The 19855-nt window shown below is 49.1% G+C and overlaps 1 protein-coding gene and 1 long non-coding RNA gene across 2 annotated transcripts in view; one reads left to right on the forward strand and one right to left on the reverse strand.

Annotated features, from left to right (window-relative positions):
* The window catches only part of HSD17B3 (hydroxysteroid 17-beta dehydrogenase 3), a 54600-nt gene extending 37816 nt beyond the window's left edge, over positions 1-16784 (forward strand). The window contains exons 6-11 of the mRNA XM_005582321.5: positions 765-800; positions 3986-4020; positions 5147-5228; positions 6975-7040; positions 10513-10662; positions 16522-16784. Of these exons, the coding sequence (XP_005582378.3) occupies positions 765-800; positions 3986-4020; positions 5147-5228; positions 6975-7040; positions 10513-10662; positions 16522-16632 (480 nt within the window). The 3' untranslated portion in view covers positions 16633-16784. The remainder of the gene's footprint in view (positions 1-764; positions 801-3985; positions 4021-5146; positions 5229-6974; positions 7041-10512; positions 10663-16521) is intronic.
* Positions 16785-16920: 136 nt separating this feature from the next.
* LOC135967500 (uncharacterized) lies at positions 16921-19482 on the reverse strand. The gene is made up of 2 exons (XR_010581666.2): positions 19012-19482; positions 16921-17275 (listed from the first exon to the last, which is right to left on the reverse strand). It is a non-coding gene; the product is annotated as an uncharacterized lncRNA (long non-coding RNA).
* Positions 19483-19855: the final 373 nt, after the last annotated feature.

The raw sequence follows: 19855 nt of genomic DNA on the forward strand, positions 1-19855 counted from the left end.
GGCCCTGACCTTTGGAGTCACAGGGCTGCACCAACCTGAGCAGGCCCTCATGCGTCCATCCCCATTTCTGCAGGTATCCTGCAGTCCTGTGTAAGCCCCGAGTCTGCTGCCCCGGGTGATAATGCCAGACTGCTTGGGCGCTGCTGCACATCCTCACCAAACTCCTCTCAGGACCACACATCTCCTGTGTGGGCTCCGTCTCCCACACTCTGTTTCTGGCACAAGTCTATGTCTCTCCAGGAAGCAAGTTCCAGGCTTGCTCCTCTGCCTGTGTGTGTCTGTGTTTGTGCTAGAGTCTGTGTCCATCCTCTTTTCCTTTCTCTTTATCTTGGGTGATTCTAGTGGGTTCTTTACCTGCCCTCCATAGCCCAGAACCTCTACCTTATATTATACAACCATCTGCCTTTCTGTTCTCCTAGACTCACATATGCTAACCCCTCTTCCTCCAGCTGGGAATGGAATAGCTGTCTTTGAAAAACCATATCTATATTCCTCCGGTAATATAGTTCCAAGTTTTCCCGGAAACTCTTAATTGACGTCTAGTCAACATGACATAGGTACAGAAGGACAGAATGGGAGTCAGATGTTTCTTGATGCTAGTGCATGCTTGCTGGAAGTCAGTTAGGAGCCTAATTTGCAGGGTGAATGATGAAACCGCTCAGACATGCACTTTTGCCCTCTTCATGGTTCTTTAGCACTGACTACTTTCCAGGAGAATTTCTCTAATCATCCAGCTGATGTGTGGTTGTGATTATTTATTACAGAGCGTCATCCATTGTAACATCACCTCCGTAGTCAAGGTATGTGATCAATATGTGTGCGAAATGCATTAACATGTAGTAGCTGTTGAAGTTTGGCAACTCAGGAGAATTGTGCCCGTCCACGGTAGAAGCAGCCTTCTTTGAAATCGAACCGCACTTAGTTGAGAGGCCATGTCGTGGTCTTGTAATTGTCTTGTTCTGTTTTTCATCTAGAAAATACAGTAATGGATTCAACTCTCCCTTGTATCTGAATTCTATTTCTGCTTTCAGTTTTGTCACATGTCGGAACATATTAAGCTTGATGATGCTGAAACGTATTCAGGATTCAGAGGCAACTTAAAAAAAATTAGTCTCTTCCTCTAATTTTAGGCTTTGTAGATAGAGGAAAGCTCACTTTGGAAAACTGACAGAGGGCATGGCTTACATTTTCTGAACTTTTGTTGTTCAATAAATATTTGTTGAATCAAAGCTCAAGTTCATCTGTGTTCTGGTTCCAGCACAGCTACTAATTAGTTGGACAGCATTGGACAAGTTATGTAGCCCCCTTGAACTTGAGGTTCTGCATCTGCTATTAAAAGGCTGTGGATCAGCTGGGCGCGGTGGCTCATGCCTGTAATCCCAGCACTTTGGGAGGCCGAGGCAGGTGGACCATGAGGTCAGGAGATCGAGACCATCCTGGCTAACATGGTGAAACCCCGTCTCTACTAAAAATACAAAAATTAGTTGGGTGTGGTGGCGGGCACCTGTAATCCCAGCTACTTGGGAGGCTGAGGCAGGAGAATCTCTGGAGCCGCGGAGGCAGAGGTTGCAGTGAGCTGAGATCGCACCACTGCACTCCAGCCTGGGCGACAGAGCAAGACTCTGTCTCAAAAAAACAAAAAATAAAAATAAAAATAAAAATAAAATGGCTGTGGATCAAGAGATGTCCTAGGCACCATTCAGCATTCAAGTTCTTTGATGAGGGTCAGCTGCACAAAGATGTATAGCACGGGTCCCTCAAAGCTATCCTATATAGACCATTTAGAGAAAGGTACTGTTTAAGAATGGACACAGCTTGCGGCTGCGTGACTTGGTGAGTAGATGAGGATTTTGTGTGAATGACGTGTTCCCCCTTCCTCTGGGGACACAGCCCTCTTCCTCTACTAGGGCACATGGCTTGTGAGTGAGCTCTGAGCTCCCCACCTGCACTAACCCCACAGCTGGGCACCTTGCTCAGTACACAACACTCACAGCTGTATATGGCAGCCTCGGTGACCACTCTGGAAGGTCAGTGGGACTGCAGGGATGAGTAAAGTCTGATTCCTGATTTCAAGGAGCTGGGACCCTGGTTGGAGAGTAGCGGAAGGCTCAGTCTCACCCATCTAAGCACCGTGGACTGACGGTAGCGAAGGACAGATTTCCCAAAGAAAGCCAGGCTGCTGTTAAGATAAGGAGGGGAAATGGAGGCAGAGTAGACCAAAAAAAAAATTTTTTTTCAGGTGGATAAGTTGAGCTGACAATAACTGTTGGTTGTTTTTCTGTAAGCATGCTGGCATTTTATGGTTTCCTGCTCAGTTGCTATGGGGTACACACATCTTTTTATGCTTAGCAATCGACGGCTTTTTGGAGGCCCCAGCTGATGCAATTATGAGTTTTGTGTGTCTAACTGTCATCTGCAGCCTCACCACTAAAGTCTTTCACATTATTTTACAACTGACCTTTTAGTCTTGGGCTGTTTGATCATAGGCATTTCCCAAATGTACTTGACAACCCTCTGACTCCTTTAGCAGAGAAATGCTTTGATTTGTTTAAAAAAATTATGTATTGATAAACACTAAGTTCCCTAAGTAACAAATAAAATGAATTGAAGTTTAGCTTCTAAGTATACCATGCCCAGGTGAACCTTGCTGGTTAGAAGCGTGACTAGAGAAGCTGCACTATTTCAAAGGAGCCATCTGGAGACGGTCGAGTGCTCTTCGGGGCAGGGATGGGAGAATATGCGTTTGAGGGCAAAGGGAAGGTGGAATCAGAAGCTGAATGTTGGAAGCCTTGAGGCAGGGACCCACAAGATTCAGTGTTGTCTCTCTAATTGGAATCATTCAGGCAATAGGGCTAGTGAGTTCGTTCAGGAGGCTTTGAGGCAATGTGGGTGCTGGCTGAAAAGGCTTATACAATATCCCTAGGAAGTCATTCACGGAAAGAGGGCTGACACCATCTCGCCCCTCATCCTCTCTCTTTTTCCTCAAAATCCAGTGTTCCACAGGCAGCCTAGTGGTTCTAGAGAGCCTCCGCCCCACCCCCCCCCACTGCCCTGGCCCCCTGGTCCCCCAGCAGCGAAGATGTTCCCTGAAGGCTCTGAGACAGGCTGGGGCCTGGCCTGGGAGGGGGCACCTGCGAGGAGCAGCTGCAGGGCCCCTAGACAGCATCGAGAAATGGGCGGCCTGTGTCTTCCGGTCCCCAGGTGCCTTGATGCCTCTGCCCCTCTCCTTTCACTTGGGTCCCTCGTCTCAAACCTGCTGCCGTCAGGGTCTGCTCCAGGCCCGATTCCGGTCAGTCCTACCTCAGAGAACATTTCAGTCCACGGGGTCGCCTCTTCCTTCGTTTGTAGAACGTGTACCTTGTAATTTTGAAACAAAAAGTTCTTTTAGGCTCCCGAAATGGCAGAGAAGACCTTTTCAGGGGTCTGTAGGCTGGGAGGGGGAAGGGGCTGCTCAAGGCTCTCGTAATTCCGATACACAGGAGTGGCTGCGCGCGTGTGCACAGAGCTATTTCACAGCCAGCTGCAGGCTGCGTAAGCGGCTGCTGTTGAGTGGAAGACGTGTTCTTCTCTCTGTAGAGTTGTGTTAGGTTCCACATAGCTCCCCAGTTCCAACTCATGGCCAGTCCACTTTGGCCTGTCCGGCAGAATGAAGAGTATCATGGGAACCTCAGTGTTGGTTCCCCCGCCGTAAGCCAATTCGCCCCATTTTTCACTGCCCTCTTTTTCCAGGAAGACATTAGCTTTAGGGGGAAGAAACCAGAGGCCCCAGAACAGCCTGTCATTTGTCTCGGTTGGCTGCTGTGGGTTCCAGCCAGACTCCAATGTGGCCAGAGTGACCTCCAATGAGTGCCAGCAATTTTCAAGGCCTTCTGAGAAGATGAGACACTTTCCCAGCTTCCTCCCGCGCTCCCGTCCCCATTCCATCCCGCCCCCTTGCACTGCTACTCAGTTCCTTGTGGGGCTTACCTGTGGCCTTCTCTTGTAGATGACACAGCTAATTCTGAAACATATGGAATCAAGGTAAGGCCTTCTTCAAAAAAGTGTGGAGCACGTGGCCTCCCTGCCCCGGCGGTCAGCTAACTCGGGGACTGGGACACAGAGTCCACCTGGCTGTGCTTTCACAAACGGTAACAGCTACGATGAAAGCACACGGTGATTATGGGAAAAAAACATAACGTTCCGGGCCAGGCCAGCTCTGCAAATAGACAATCTCACGTGAAGGTCAAATGTAACACTATCGGAGGGAGGAAGACAAGGGCAGTTTCAACACGCACTGGATTAAAGAAAAATTAACGAATGTTGAGTGTAAAAGAAAACTTCAGAAGTTGTCCTGAGATCACGACCATCTCTTTGTTAGGAATTTCAGCTTCTGTCAGAAAGAATACTCCGGTTTAATGTGAAAATGGCCGCTCTGTCAGCTCCTCCACTGATTGCATATTTACGTCACCTCTTCCAATGCGCGTTTGGGAGGTGGTTTTTCTCAGGTGGTGTCGTTAAAAGCAAATGCTTGATAGCTTATCTTCCCTAGAGGGAGAAGGGGCTTGGCCTTGGATTCTAATTTGCAGTTTCTTGTCCCCTACTCCTCTATCGAATCCGTCTGATTGGGAGGGATTAAGGATACTGAATTTCAAAAGGACAAGTGAGGCTCCTGGAGACTGGCATAGGGTATCTGTGTGAGCAGGTCCTGGCCTGTGAAAGTCTACCCAAGACAACATTCCAGCATGTGACATCCGTCCTGCTGTGGGTCCGTGAGGCCAAAGGGACTGGCAGCTCATGTGGTTACATTTAGGGGAGAAGGATTCCCTCCCCTTAAATCCTGAGCTGAGCTGGTTATCAGTATTTTGGTGGAGAGACCGCAGCTGTAGCAGGGCCTCTGTCTCCAGGAGCAAGCCCCTCACGTTGTGTGACGTCACATAACTGCCCGGTGGCATCTCTGTGCGCCGGAAATTCAGACATCGCTGCGTGGCGCCCTCCGGGGGAAGGCGGGGGAAGTTCATTCACCGTTCCTAGAAGCAGAGCCCCCAGCACCTGCGGAAGCCTAGAAAGGGCAGAGTCCGGCAGTGTTCACACTGGCGCCTTTGTTTTCTTTGTACCCAAGGTCGGGTGGGCAACAAAACCATGGGAACTTTGCTTCTTTGCCTTTCAGGCGGAAAGGTCTCATCCTGAACATTTCTTCCGGGATAGCCCTGTTTCCTTGGCCTCTCTACTCCATGTACTCAGCTTCCAAGGTGAGTGATGTCATGACTTCCAAGTCTCTGCCTACTTCCTCTTATTTCTCCCAGTTGGCGATTTCCTTTGATCATCTGGCACGTTGATGGAAAGGTTTGCCTGGAGACGCTCTCATATGTGCAGGGCTGAGCTAGTCACTGGGAAGCCCAAGAGGAAATTAGAATAAAGCCCTTGCTCCCGGCACATGAAGGAAGCCCTGCGGTGCACGACCCGGCCAGCCTCCAGGGATGCCAGCCCCGCTCACCTCCTCCCGGAGCCCTCGCTGTCTTCCTGCTGACAAGTGACACTGTAGCTTCCTTCCAGACTGGGCGGTCTGGCCTGACCATGCGCTAGCCATAAACGCAGCCTGAGGAGGTTAATACATGCAGTGGCCCTAGGGATGGGTTTATCCCAAAACAGACATTCTTGCTGAGTGGGGGGCCCTCTTCCCAGAGCAGGGGATGAAGTGCTAACTCCCATCAGGACAAGCTGGTTCATTTTTCCCCTTACTCTCTTTCTGCCCCACTCTCCAGCTTCATGAAGGCATATTTGACAAAAATTGTGTCTATTTACAGTATGCAAGGTGATATTTTGATATATGTATATGTTGTGAAATGATCAAGTCAAGCGAATTAACATATCCATGACCTCACATACTTACCGTTTTTGTTTTGTTTTTGTGGTGAGGACCCCTGAGATCTACTTGCTTAGCAATCTTCAGGTATGGGGTCTATGATTGTTAGTTTTTGTCACCACGCTGTACAGTCGATCTCCAGAACAAATTCACCCTGTGCAGCTGAAACTTCGTACCCTCCGTACCCTCCGTACCCTCCGTACCCACCGTACCCTCCGTACCCACCGTACCCTCCGTACCCTCCGTACCCACCGTACCCACCGTACCCTCCGTACCCACTGTACCCTCCGTACCCTCCGTACCCACCGTACCCACCGTACCCTCCGTACCCTCCGTACCCACCGTACCCACCGTACCCACCGTACCCTCCGTACCCACCGTACCCTCCGTACCCTCCGTACCCACCGTACCCTCCGTACCCTCCGTACCCACCGTACCCTCCGTACCCACCGTACCCACCGTACCCTCCGTACCCTCCGTACCCACCGTACCCTCCGTACCCTCCGTACCCACCGTACCCACCGTACCCACCGTACCCTCCGTACCCACCGTACCCACCGTACCCTCCGTACCCACCGTACCCACCGTACCCACCGTACCCTCCGTACCCACCGTACCCACCGTACCCTCTGTACCCTCCATACCCACCGTACCCACCGTACCCACCGTACCCTCCGTACCCTCCGTACCCACCGTACCCTCCATACCCACCGTACCCATGGTACCCACTGTACGCTCCATACCCTCCGTACCCACCGTACCCTCCGTACCCACCATACCCTCCGTACCCTCCATACCCACCATACCCACTGTACCCACCGTACCCTCCATACTCACCGTACCCATGGTACCCACTGTACGCTCCATACCCTCCGTGCCCTCCGTACCCTCCATACCCACCGTACCCTCCATACCCTCTGTACCCACCGTACCCACCGTACCCTCCATACCCTCTGTACCCACCGTACCCTCCATACCCTCCATATCCACCTTACCCTCCGAACCCACGGCTGCCCACTCTGTTTTAAGGTCTAGCAGGTAGTGTCTCTGCAGTGCCCCTTGAAGTCGGAGGAAGTTGGCTCGACAAGGGAGCACACTCTGGGGCCTCAGGTGTTTCTCCTTCTTGCTCCAGGCATTTGTGTGCACATTTTCCAAGGCCCTGCAAGAGGAATATAGAGCAAAAGAAGTCATCATCCAGGTGAGGTGGGCGGCTGTGAATTCTTGTCATCATCCAGGTGAGGTGGGCGGCTGTGAGTCCTTGGGAAGGGTTACTCTGGACCTCCCGTGGGCCGGGGCCACTGTCTCCTGCGGGCCTGGCTGTGCACGTGTGGTCAGCAGGAAGAGCTGGGGACGCCACGTGGGCTTTCGGGGGCCTCAGTCCCACCTGCTGCTGTGGCTTCTGCTGCCCTCCCCCGCACCCTGGGTGCTGGAGGAGGAAATGGGGGAGGGGAGTGGCTGCTCAGAAATGCTGTGGACCTTCTTGCTACCTGATGCTTCGTCCGAGCAGACATTAGGGTTGGCTGTGGCTTTTCCTCTCTGACTCCGGCACAGGACACAGGCTTATGTGGGAGGAATTCTGGAGAAGAAGCAAACAAAACAAAACTGGGCACTTGATCCGAGTTTGAACGAGGGAAGGGGCTAGTCACCGAGGGGGGGGTCCATCTGTGATGGGCCACGGAGGTCGCCACACTCTGGTTCTTGAGCAGGTGAGGAGGAGGCACTCTGCTTCCCTTCCCCCTATGTTGTGGAGATGACCTGTCCTCACCTGGGCGCAGCTGGGCTGTCACTGCCTGCTGCAGGCTGAGCAATGTGATTCCTCAAGTGTCAGTGATTGATTTGTGCTTTGTTCAGCAACAGAGTTAGAGTTAGGTAGTTTCTGGAGTGTAGAATAAACAGAGTTTTTGTTTTGTTTTGTTATTGTTGTGTGGGAAGAAGTTTTACAATATCCTATTAGAAATGGAGAAAGGCACATTCAAAATTATATCTTGGAAACTATTGCTGCACACACTGATTTTCAATTAAAATATCCAGTGAGAGTATTTTAGGTAGCTGTTCCTATAAACCAGCCAGCTACAGGGTAAAGCTTATTAAGTAGGCAGATATGAGTTAACGGTAGGAATTTGGCCAATAATATCATTTCTGAGCCATAGTGAGTGGTTGTAGCAGCATTGCCACCGTGTCACGGTCCCTTTTCTGCCATGCAGAAGCCGTCTGACCCATCGGAGGGTCCTGCTTCCATGCTGGGGTCTCCATGCTCCCATCCCAGCTGAAGCTGGGGTTTCTCTTATGCAATGCTGCAACTCCGTCTGGGCTAAGTTTGCTGCAGTAAAAAATAACCCCTAAAATCTCAGTGGCTTAAAACAACAAAGTCCTATTTTGCATTCACGCGACACATCCACTGTGGGTTCACAGAAGACGTTAGCTGACTGTGTTGACACAGGGCCCCAGGCTGATGGAGCAGCCGATGTGCCAGAGGAAAAGGAGTGGGAAGTTCTAGTGGGTCCTGCTTTGACAATGAAGTGCTTTGGCCCAGAGATGACACATCTCACCTCTGTTCATAAATCACTGGCCAAATCTGGTAGCACGGTCCCACGCAGCCACCGGGGGCCAGGAAGTGCGATTCTATTACGCGTGTGTCTGGAAGAAGAAGGAACCAGGAATCCTTGGTGATTTCTAAACATGAATGATCATCACAGCCACCTGCTTCCTAGCCTTGTGACCCTCAGCAGTATCTTATCTTGATCCTCAGGGCACAGCTGCAGAGGTAGTGGGTACCATGGAGCAGCAGGGTCAGGAGGAGATGTGGGTGGGGAAATGGTGTCCCTTGTCTCTTCCCTGATGCAGAGATCTTGGAGGTGCTCTTCTAGCAAGGAGGAGAAGATGAAAAGACTGTGATCTTTCAAAAACCAATTGGCCTCTCTGAACGCACACATAGTTGGTGCTCAATAAATACTTCTGAATGAATGAGAAAGCATGTACTGTGGAGCTGGGTTTGAATTTCATCCCAGCTCTGCCACTTTTCATCTGAGTGATCCTGGTCAGCTTGTTTAAACTCTGTGAGCCTCAGTTTTCCCATCCATAAAAAGGGGCTTATGATGCCTGCGTATATCTCTGGGTTATAGTAAAGATCTAACGAAGAAATAGGTACACATGTTTAAACAATATTTATTGAGCCCCTATTTTGTACATACAGATGTTTTGTCAACCCCAAATCACTTAAGAATGAAAATACTTATCATTACTTCCCTATCTGGAAACTGTGGTGGAGAAAGCACCCTCCTTATATTTCTCAAAGAGTAATACTTTGAGATCCTTGGAAGAAAAGTGTTATACAAATTAATCATGCTTTAATTTCCATAAAAACCTGCTCATTTGGATTAACTGACTCATAATTGGGTTCAATTATGAAACAATGTAATTCCAAATGTGATGTGAAGATAAATAAAACCAAAAAAACTTTTGTAGATTTTTATTTTTCCTTCCTTCCTTCCTTCCTTCCTTCCTTCCTTCCTTCCTTCCTTCCTTCCTTCCTTCCTTCCTTCCTTCCTTCCCTCCCTCTCTCCCTCCCTCCCTCTCTCCCACTCTCCTTCCCTCCCTCCCTCCCTCTCTCCCTCCCTCCTTCCCTCCCTCCTTTCTTCCTTCCTTGACAGGGTTTCACTCTGATGTTACCCAGGCTGGAGTGCAGTGGCATGATCTTGGCTCACTGCAACCTCTGCCTTCCAGGTTCAGTGGATCCTCCTGCCTCAGCCTCCTGAGTAGCTAGGACTACAGGCATGTGCCACCGTGCCTGGCTAATTTTTCTGTTTTTAATGGAGATGAGGTTTTGCCATGTTGCTCAGGCTGGTCTCGAACTCCTGGGCTCAAGCAATCGTCCAGCCTTGGCCTCCCAACATGCTGGGATTACAGACGTGAGTCATCATGCCGGCCTTTTTTCTTTCTAAAGATGCCAAACGCTTTGTTCTCGGAATAAGGTAATAAAACCCTATTACAAATCCTCGTGCCAGGCCACAATGTGGTTAGACCACAGGTGGAAACATGGTGTTGGGTTTTTAGGGCACAATGTGTGATTGTTTTTCTTACCACAACAGGAAAAGGTTATGAGGTATGTGCCACTCTTGGTTCCTAACTGAAGTGTGAAAGTGGGAATCCAAAGTGCTTTCAGTTGCTCCAACTTTGGTTATATGTATTAGAAACAAACTTCTGAGGCAGAGTTGCTAGATTAAATACAGGACCTCCAGTTAAATTTGAATTTCAGATGCCTATGAATAGTTTTCAGTATGAGTATGTCCCATGCAATACTTGGGACACGATTGTGCTGAAGTGATTTTCATTGTTTGAACTTCAGATTTAACTGGACATCCTGTATTTTTATTTGCTGTCTTGCAACTCGGTTCTGAGAGAGAGACCCGAGTTCTTCCCGTTCATGCTGTGTGTTGGGCAGGGCATTTGGGCCACCTGTTGTTGACCGGCTAAGTCCTCATCTTGAGAAACCAAATTTTTGATTCCCAGCTCTGTGCCAGTTCTGTGCCTTTTTCCACTGAAGATCTTAAAACCTTGCCTAGGAAGAGAAGGGTCGGGAAGTGGTGGGACGGGGTCTTGAGTGTTAATTTCTCAGAGTCTTCTTCCGGAGTGGATTGCTTCTGTGCCATGGTCTTTGCTTCCCGTTGTAGGTGCTGACCCCATATGCCGTCTCGACTGCAATGACAAAGTATCTAAATACCAATGTGATAACCAAGACTGCTGATGAGTTTGTCCAAGAGTCACTGAATTATGTCACAATCGGAGGTGAAACCTGTGGCTGCCTTGCCCATGAAATCTTGGTAATTGATAACTTCTCCTTTGCTTGAAGCCAGGGAGGGAGGACACGCAGGTGGCCCTGGCAGGGCTGGGCTAGCTCTTCCTTGCTGCTGGAACACTCATCGATGTGTTGGGTATGCTCCCAGCAGTAAGATAGGCAGGGACAAGGACTATGTGGCAAGGTGGGGAGAAGCCGGAGCCTGGGAGCTCAGCCTCTAGATAACCCCCAAGTTGGCAAGTCTCATTCTTGGCTGCCTCCCTCCTCCCTCAGAAAGTAAAGTGGCTCCGAGGAGCTCTTGAGCAGGGAAGACCAAGATATATGGTGCTTCCACGTGGGGGCTGCTGTCTTCTCTGACCCTCTATTCCAGTCAATGTTTAGCTATCAGCCCTCCAGGGAAAAAAGCAAAACCAACACAAACCACTTTGCCGTGTAGCATTTGACTTCTATGGTATAAATACTCCCAGCATGGCTGAGTTTAAACCACTGGCATGATGCCGTGTGTGTGAATTCAGGAGTGCGTGGTGCATAGTGGGCTCTCTCTTTTTTAATTTTAATTTTACTTTAAGTTCTGGGATATATGTGCAGAACATGCAGGTTTGTTACATAGGTATACGTGTGCCATGGTGGTTTGCTGCACCTGTCAACCCATCATCTAGGTTTTAAGTCCCACGTGCATTAGGTATTTGTCCTAATGCTCTCTCTTCCCTCGCCCCCCACCCCCTGACAGGCCCTGGTGTGTGATGTTCCCCTCCCTGTGTCCATGTGTTCTCATTGTTCAACTCCCACTTATGAGCGAGAACACGCGGTGTTTGGTTTTCTGTTTCTGTGTTAGTTTGCTGCGAATGATCACAGCGGGCTCTTATGAGTGAGTACAAGCCAGCTCCAGCACGCCACAGATCCAGCATATGGCACAAGAGGCTCTTACCAACCACTCCTGGGCTGCTTTTTTTTTTTTTTTTTTTTTTTGTGAGACGGAATATCGCTCTGTTGCCCAGGCTGGAGTGCAGTGGCGCGATCTCAGCTCACTGCAACCTTCACCTCCTGGGTTCAAGCAATTCTCCTGCTTCAGCCTCCCAAGTAGCTGGGACTACAGGCGCCCGCCACCATGCCCAGCTAATTTTTGTATTTTTAGTGGAGATGGGATTTCACCAAGTTGGCCAGGATGGTCTCAATCTCCTGACCTCGTGATCTGCCCGCCTTGGCCTCCCAGAGTGCTGGGATTACAGGCGTGAGCCACTGCGCCTGGCCTGGGCTGCTTTTAAAAACAAACACAAACATGAAACAAAGGTAGACTTGAGTATTGCTCACTAATACTGAAACAAACATAACATTGGCATAGCTCCGACTCCAGTCCCACTAAAGAAAGTTAGAAGAGGTTTCCTCACTTACCCACTATCTGCCAGCTTCCTCCTCTGTCTCATTGGCTTTTCTCCTTTGGGAATTGGAACTCTCTTTCTCTCTCTCTTTCATGGGTGCTAGAAGGATTTATGGCTCCATGTGCTAAGTCTCCCAAAGCATTCCTTTATCTGCTGGGACTTAAAGAAGACTCTGGCAAGAGATATTGAATTTTCTTTTTCTTTTTTTTTTTTTTTGAGACAGAGTCTTGCTCTGTCGCCCAGGCTGGAGTGCAGTGGCTCGATCTCGGCTCACTGCAAGCTCCGCCTCCCGGGTTCACGCCATTCTCCTGCCTCAGCCTCCCGAGTAGCTGGGACCACAGGTGCCGCCACCATGCCCGGCTAATTTTTCGTATTTTTAGTCGAGACGGGGTTTCACCCTGTTAGCCAGGATGGTCTCGATCTCCTGACCTCGTGATCCGCCCGCCCCGGCCTCCCAAAGTGCTGGGATTACAGGCGTGAGCCACCGCGCCCGGCTAGATATTGAACTTTCTCACGTGATTACTTGTTATTTTTGTGTAGAACCTCAACAATGTGCAGAATCACCAGTGTGACTCACACGACAAAGCAGACACACAGAGCGAATGTAAGGTCTTTTCTTTTTCTATTGCTGATCTGGTCTTTTTCCAGATCACTACTTGCTGCAGGAAATTTCATCAAACGTCCAATGAGTCTAAACTGAGTTTGATCTCGTCATCTGAACTGGCCATTTAGGAAATGTACTCTCAGTCTGTTATTTAGGGAGAAGTGTTCAGTCTTCCCTGGAGCCTCCCTTCTTCCTGCCCCTCCCACTAGGTGGCGCTGGGAGAGGATGCCTTGTGGTCCCTGACGGTCCTTCCGTGTGTGTGGGCTGGTGTCCTGGGTGGCTGTTCACCTTGCTGAAGTTTATGTCTGTGGAGGATGAGGGAGATGAGCCTTTCTATCCTTTTGACTTGGCCAGTGGATGCCCTGACAAGGCCTCCCCAGCTGCTGAGGGCAGCAGACTGCTGCACCTGCCACATCCCCCTCCAGCTACAGGCACAAGGTCCATCTGTAGCTTTGATCCATAGAGACCTCTGGCTCTTCTTATCTCTACATCAGCACCAACGTGGACCTGAGGGAAGCTGGGAAAATCAAATCTCAGCACCTATCTCCCCATGCTGAGATAATTTCCTGTGGTTGCACCCCAGAGGAGCAGGGGCAATGGCCCCTCCTTTGCCCTCAGTGCCACCCTTACTCATGAATCATTCTCCATCCTTCACGCGCCAGGCCTTATCCTTCAGCCCCCAGCCTAGGCCCAGAGCTCACATCGAACAGAGGACACACTTCTGACCATGCCTTTCTCTTTCTCTCCTCCCACTTCCCACTCTCTCCAGGGAAGAAAAACTATATATATATATATATTTTAAATGGAGTCTCGCTGTTGCCCAGGCTGGAGTGCAGTGGTGCAATCTTGGCTCACTGCAGCCTCTGCCTCCCAGATTCTACCGATTCTCCTGCCTCAGCCTCCTGAGTAGCTAGGATTACAGGTGTGCACCGCCACACCTGGCTAAATTTTGGATTTTTAGTAGAGACAGGGTTTCACCATGTTGGCCAGGCTGGTCTCCAACTCCTGACCTCAGGTGATCTGCCTGCCTCGACCTCCCAAAGTACTGGGATTATAGGCGTGAGCCACCGCGCCCGGCCAAAACTACATATTTCTTGTGCACTTTCTTGGTGTCACAGCTTAGCTCTCTCCAGTGGGGATGGCGTCCCTTCCATCTTCAGGAGCACGCTGTGACCTTAGTCCTCCAGGATGCTGATGGCTTAAACAGAACTCATCAGCATCTGAAAAATGTTTCCTTGTAGGAAAAGAAACATTTTATTTTTATAGAAATAGAATAAAATTTTATCTTGACACAGGGTCAAAGTTGAATATTTTATTTAATTTTGACATAGGCAGGTTGCCCAGGCTGGAGTGCAGTGCAGGATCGCAACTCACTGCAGCCTCTTCGAACTCCTGGGCTCAAGGGATCCTCCTACCTCAGCCTCCGCCGTAGCTGGGACTATAGGCACATGCCACTACATCCAGCTAATATTTAAACTGTTTTTATAGAGGCTGGGGCTCGCGTTGTTGCCCAGACTGGTCTTGAACTTCTGGGCTCTAGCGATCCTCCTGCTTTGGCCTCCCAGAGGGCTAGGATTACAGGTGGGAGCCACTGTGCCTGGCCGGAGTATTATCTTGACCTTTCCTTTTAATTTCTTAGATAACAGATGCTAATTTATTCAGGCAAACAGTTGCCAAGAACAGACCAAGAAAAGGAGTTTTCGTGCCTGGTGAAGCAGGAGAGAAAATAAATGAAAATACATTAATCATTAAAGCCAATTTCGAGTTTGCCAGGATTTAGAAAGATCATTGTATCTAAACAGAGAAGCAATCATGTAGAATCAAATGGTAAATAAGCGACCCGTTTATTACCAAGAGGCCAGGCAAAGATAGCATGCCCTCCACCTGAGGGGAACATGGGGCTGGGACCGAGGCAGGGATGGAGCCCCCACCTATGGAGACCCTGTCGTGCTTGGAGGCTTCACGCACGCTGCCTCGCTTAGTTGCACTAATAATCTTGGGAGATAGGTCTTAGAGCCGCCCTTTTACAATGGAGGAAGACAATGCTCAGAGCGCCAACAGCTGGCCTGTGACCACCCAGCTGGTAATGGTGAAGCTAGAATTTCAGTCCACTTTTATCTGCGGCCACAGCCTTTTCTGGCTCTTACATGGCCCTTCCAGGATGGGAGGGGGTAGACAAAGATGGAGATGGAAGAGGGACTCTTTTAGGACTTTTTCAAGGGGGCTGGAATTTTAATTTATGTTGCTTATTTTCTTTATGGCTGACCTCACTATGCCAAAACATTTTGCTCAGGACAGAGCTATTGAAAGGGCTTGATGTTGCTGTGAGATAAGAAAGCTCAGAGAGAAAAATGAAGTCCTTGAGGAAGAAGCTGTGTTGATTCAGCGACGTGGCTAGTGGGAGGAGAGGTCAGCTTTGGCTCCCAGAAGCTGTCATTAGTCCCTTGTCTTCGAATATCTCAGAGGAATGCAGAGATCTGAGGATCTATGCTGGCTGACGAAACATGAATAACTTCCCCCAAAGCTCAAGTTTTCCTCTGGTTGGAATCCTGTTGTTCTGTAGGGAGTAGGTAGATTGAGGCATGCTGGATTAATAAAGTCATGCTGTGAACAAAATGATTGCTTCCGGGATCCTGGACCCCAGAACTGTGCAAGACACAGTTGCAGTTTGGTGGCAAGGAATCTTTCAAGGCCTGTACCTTGAAGGAATCTTTCTACAGCCTGAACTGCGTTGAGCTGAAGGCTTCCCCCTCTTTGAAAAGCACCTGCTGCATGTCGATAACCCACACCTTTCTGTGACTAACTTCCCTTCATCCAGGCTTCACATTATTTGTCTGGCGCCTGCTATGCCTTGGAGTTGTGCCAAATGATGGAAAGCATTTCTGATTCTTTCCTGGATCCTCATTTTTATTATTTATTTATTTATTTATTTATTTATTTATTTATTTATGACAGACTCTCGCTCTGTCACCCAAGCTGGAGGGCAATGGTACGATCTCAGCTCAATGCAACCTCTAACTCCTGGGTTCGAGCGATTCTCCTGCCTCAGCCTCCTGAATAGCTGGGACTACAGGCATGCGTCACCATGTCTGGCTAAGTTTTGTATTTTTACTAGAGACAGGGTTTCACCATGTTGGCCAGGCTGGTCTCGAACTCCTGACCTCAAGTGATCCACCTGCCTTGGCCTCCCAAAGTGCTGAGATTACAGGTGTGAGCCACTGCGCCTGGCCCAGGATCCTCATTTTAACAGAAGCTTGGTAGAAAGGACTTGAAGACAAGAGGGGGCATACTTACTAAGAGAAAGAGTAAGTCAGGAGGTGGTTAACACAGAGTTCTCTTCATTTAGAATTTCCAGGCCAGGCACGGTGGCTCACACCTGTAATCCCAGCACTCTGGGAGGCCAAAGCAGGAGGATCACTTAAGCCCAGGAGTTTGAGCACAGCCTGGGCAACATAGTGAGACCCTGTCTCTGAAAAAAAAAAAAAAAAGAAAGAAAAAATTAGCCAGGCATGGTGACACACTCTTATGGTGTCAGCTACTCAAGAGGCTGAGGTGGGAGGATCCCTTGAGCCCAGGAGGCTGAGGCTGCAGTAAGTCGTGATCATGCCACTGCACTCCAGTCTGGGCAACAGAGCAAGACCTTGTCTCAAAGAAAAAAAATTCCTTAGGGCTGATCCTACTAGGTCGTCCAAAGGAGTTTGAAAGGACTGGCTCCTTTGGTGTCTGAGAAAACCTTGTGTGCTGAGAAAGTGTCACGAGACCCTTAAACTTTATCGATGACATAAAAGGTTCTGGGGCTCCACTTTAGTAGTCAGAAAAAAATGTTTTTAAAGACCACAAAGATGAACTGAGGTACTTGTCATTCCTTCCTCCCCAACACTGACGCTTCTCTCTGTTTAAGGCGGGCTTTCTGAGCCTGATCCCGGCCTGGGCCTTCTACAGCGGCGCCTTCCAAAGGCTGCTCCTGACACACTATGTCGCGTACCTGAAGCTCAACACCAAGGTCAGGTAGCTGGGCGGCGAGGAGTCCAGCACAGCCTTCTCCTCACCAGTCCCATGCTGGCTGAAGAGGACCAGAGGAGCAGACAGCACTTCAATTTAGTCTGCCGAAGATGGAGGGGCTGGGGTCACACAGGCTTAGAATACACATTTTTTGCCACTTTACTTGAGTTGGAAGATCTTTGGGAAAGCTGCGGTGCCCATCTGTGCTGTCGTCCGGAAGTGCTCACCTGTTTTCAAACAGGGTTCCTGAAAGACCCAGGAAATTGGTGTGAACCAAAAAGTGTCTGAGACAGATCTCAATCATTTAGAAAGTTTATTTTGCCAAGGTTGAGGATGTGCACCTGGGAGGCAGGTTGGTGCCTTTCTCCAATGATGATTTTGAAGGCTTCAATAATTAAAGGGAGAATATTGGGGAAAGAAGAAGAACCTTTGGAAAGGTGTGGGGAGATCCGAGACAAGTGGTTGCATTCTTTGGAGTCTTTGATCAGCCTTTCACCAAATACACAATTCACTTGTGGGAGGGGGTAGAGGATACGTCACTTATGCTTTGTCTAGCTCAGTGACTACTTTCTTACATCAGAGGAAGCAATCAGATATGCACTTATCTCAGGTGAGCAGAGGGATGACTTTGAGTTCTGTCCTTTGTCTCCATCCTGTGAAGATAAGTGATCAATTTACATTGTGAGGATAAAATTCAACGGATCCATTTTAGGGTAAAGATCTTGGGACACACAAGGAAATTTCCTAGTGGGCAAATTGCGAGGGAGGTCTGTAGCTTTTTTTCTTTGTAGTCATCTTATTTAGAACTTAAATGGGAGGCAGGTTTGCCTGACGCAGCTCCCAGCTTGACTTGTCCCATTGGCTTAAGGATTTTGGGGTCCCAAGATTTTTTACCTTTCACACTGAACAGAGGAAGACGTCAGGCAACAGTTACATCAGGCCAGTTTCTGGTCTCCTCCCAACCCATGTCAATGAATGCAACACCAGCTTTATCTAATTATGTTTGGGGTTCTATGTAAGACTGTTGGTAAAAACAAAAACATAGGATAAGATACTCAAAATGTTTAAAAACCCTTGCTCTAAGGCAGGAGTTGGTAACTAGAAATGAGGTTTCTGAAGGTCTCCAACTCTTGGTGTGCTGGGGACACATGGAGTGATGTGTCCAGTCCTAGGTCTAGAATTATCTGAAGACGGTACCCTTACATGTCCGGAGATTGAGGGAGTTGTTGGCTGGGACCCCAGCTGGGGCTGTCACACGAAGCCCCCATGCATGGCCTCTCTGAGTGGCTGCTTGGTCTTCCTCACAGCTTGGTGGCTGCCTTCCAAGAATGAGCGTCCCAAAGAAGATTGGGAGGAAGCTGCACTGTCCTGTATGACTTAACCCCGGAAGTCATGTGGCATTGTGCCCAAGCCCTCCCAGATTCAATGGGAGAAGATGCAAAACCTGCCATGGGAAGAGTGTCAGATGGAATGGTGGATATTGTCATGCCCAACTTTAGAAAATATGTTCTCCATTCATTAATCTTAGCATCTAAGTGTTTGTCCTAGCATCTACCTATTATGATGAATTACTTGGCCTTTCCACTGGCACCAGAGCAACTTATAAAAGTGTAGACATTGTGTTTCTAGAACCTTCCAATCAAACCCTGGTGAATTGGCCTTTCAGGAACAACTTCTACAACCAGCAACTTAGGTGAGAACAGAGACACACGTCAGCTTAAATGGCCTGGGGCAGATACTTAGAGATAAGTTTTAGCTGTGTGATACAGGGGTTTCTAGTGTATTAATTCTAGCTTGATTTGCATGGTTGTCCAACAAGCTTCTTGAGGGTCCTTAAAGTAAGAGAGAATTTCCTAACAGTAAAGGCCCCAAGACATTGAACTGATTTCTTATGAAATGAGGGCAGAAAAATTCCATATTTTAAGATCTTTATCCTAATCATCATTAGTAGCAGATAATAGCTACCATTTGTTGAACACTAATTGTAGTCAGAGACTATGTAAAGCTTCATAACAACTGAGGTAGATACTATTAGTATTGCCTTCATTTTACAGATGAGGAAACTGAGGCACAGAAAACTTACCCGTGTGTGTGGGTTCACTTGATCAGTGAGTGGCAGAGCTGGAGTTTCTCGCACACCTCGGCTAAAGCAGAACAGTAGAGCCCTATGTCTGGGCTAAGTTTATTTAATCGAAATTAATGGCAAGGGGTGAACGCCCGTGCCCTCAACTTTGTGTATTTCACTCTCACTTGTTGTGGAGGCAACAGGAGGGGAGCCGGGCTTCTGCAGCCAGGCCCATATGTCTGGATTTCAACACTGACCACTTTGCAAATTTACTGTCCTCTGGGAATCATTCAGGAACAGGGAGGCCTGCCAAGTTTCACTGACCTTTTGTTTCTGCGGAAGAGTCCTGGGCTCTCGTTTCTCGCCTGATTCTCTTATCTTTGGAGGGCTCGGGACCCCAGGGGCCAGCAGCAGAAGCCGGCCGTTTGGATAGACGTGTTCCCCCCGCGTCCTTGCAGCCGTCCATCTGCGCTACCTCCCGGGAAGCCGAAGGCCGCAGCGTCCCTTTCGGGTGGCACCGGGAGCAGGAAAACGAGGTGATCACGGGCTGCTGCTCCAGCAGCATTGGCAGCTGGTGCTCGGGCGGCTCCCTGGGGCGTCATCCCTTTCTTGCTCTTGTGGATGGGAACCAGAGCACCCCACTTCAAAGACTGTAAGCCCGGGCTTACCAGAGAGAGCTGAAGACTCCAGGGCCAATTTCAATCAGTTTCTTGTGCTTCTCCTGCCAAAACGGATGATTGTCCCCGCTGTGGCTCCTCCACTGTGCGGGGCGCTCCGCGGGCCTGACTCGCTGCCGCCCTCTGACGTTCCGGGAGAGAAGCTGTTGGGTCTCTCCCGCCTCACCTGGTAGAAATGTTAGAACAGAGGCTAATTCGGGCAAAGAAATCTCTCAATTTTTTGAGCTGCTTTGTGTGTGTGCGCAAGAGACAGGGTCGTTAAGAAAGAAGGAAAAGGAGGCGAGAGGAGGAAAGGACCTGTTTCAGTTTCACAGGCTCTGGCAAGGTGACTGAGAGAGTGCCAAGCCCCTTAGCCTCTTTGGGCTCTGGTTCCCTCATCAGGAAAATGAGAAGGTTTTATACCTGATTTATCCTTTTTTATTCAGCTCTTGTAGTCTATAAATCTCCAGTAAGTTGTGGAAATAAACTGTCTTTTAAAAATCTTTAAAAAA

This window comes from Macaca fascicularis, chromosome 15 (genome assembly GCF_037993035.2).
Source record: "Macaca fascicularis isolate 582-1 chromosome 15, T2T-MFA8v1.1".
NCBI classification, from domain to species: Eukaryota; Metazoa; Chordata; class Mammalia; order Primates; family Cercopithecidae; genus Macaca; species Macaca fascicularis.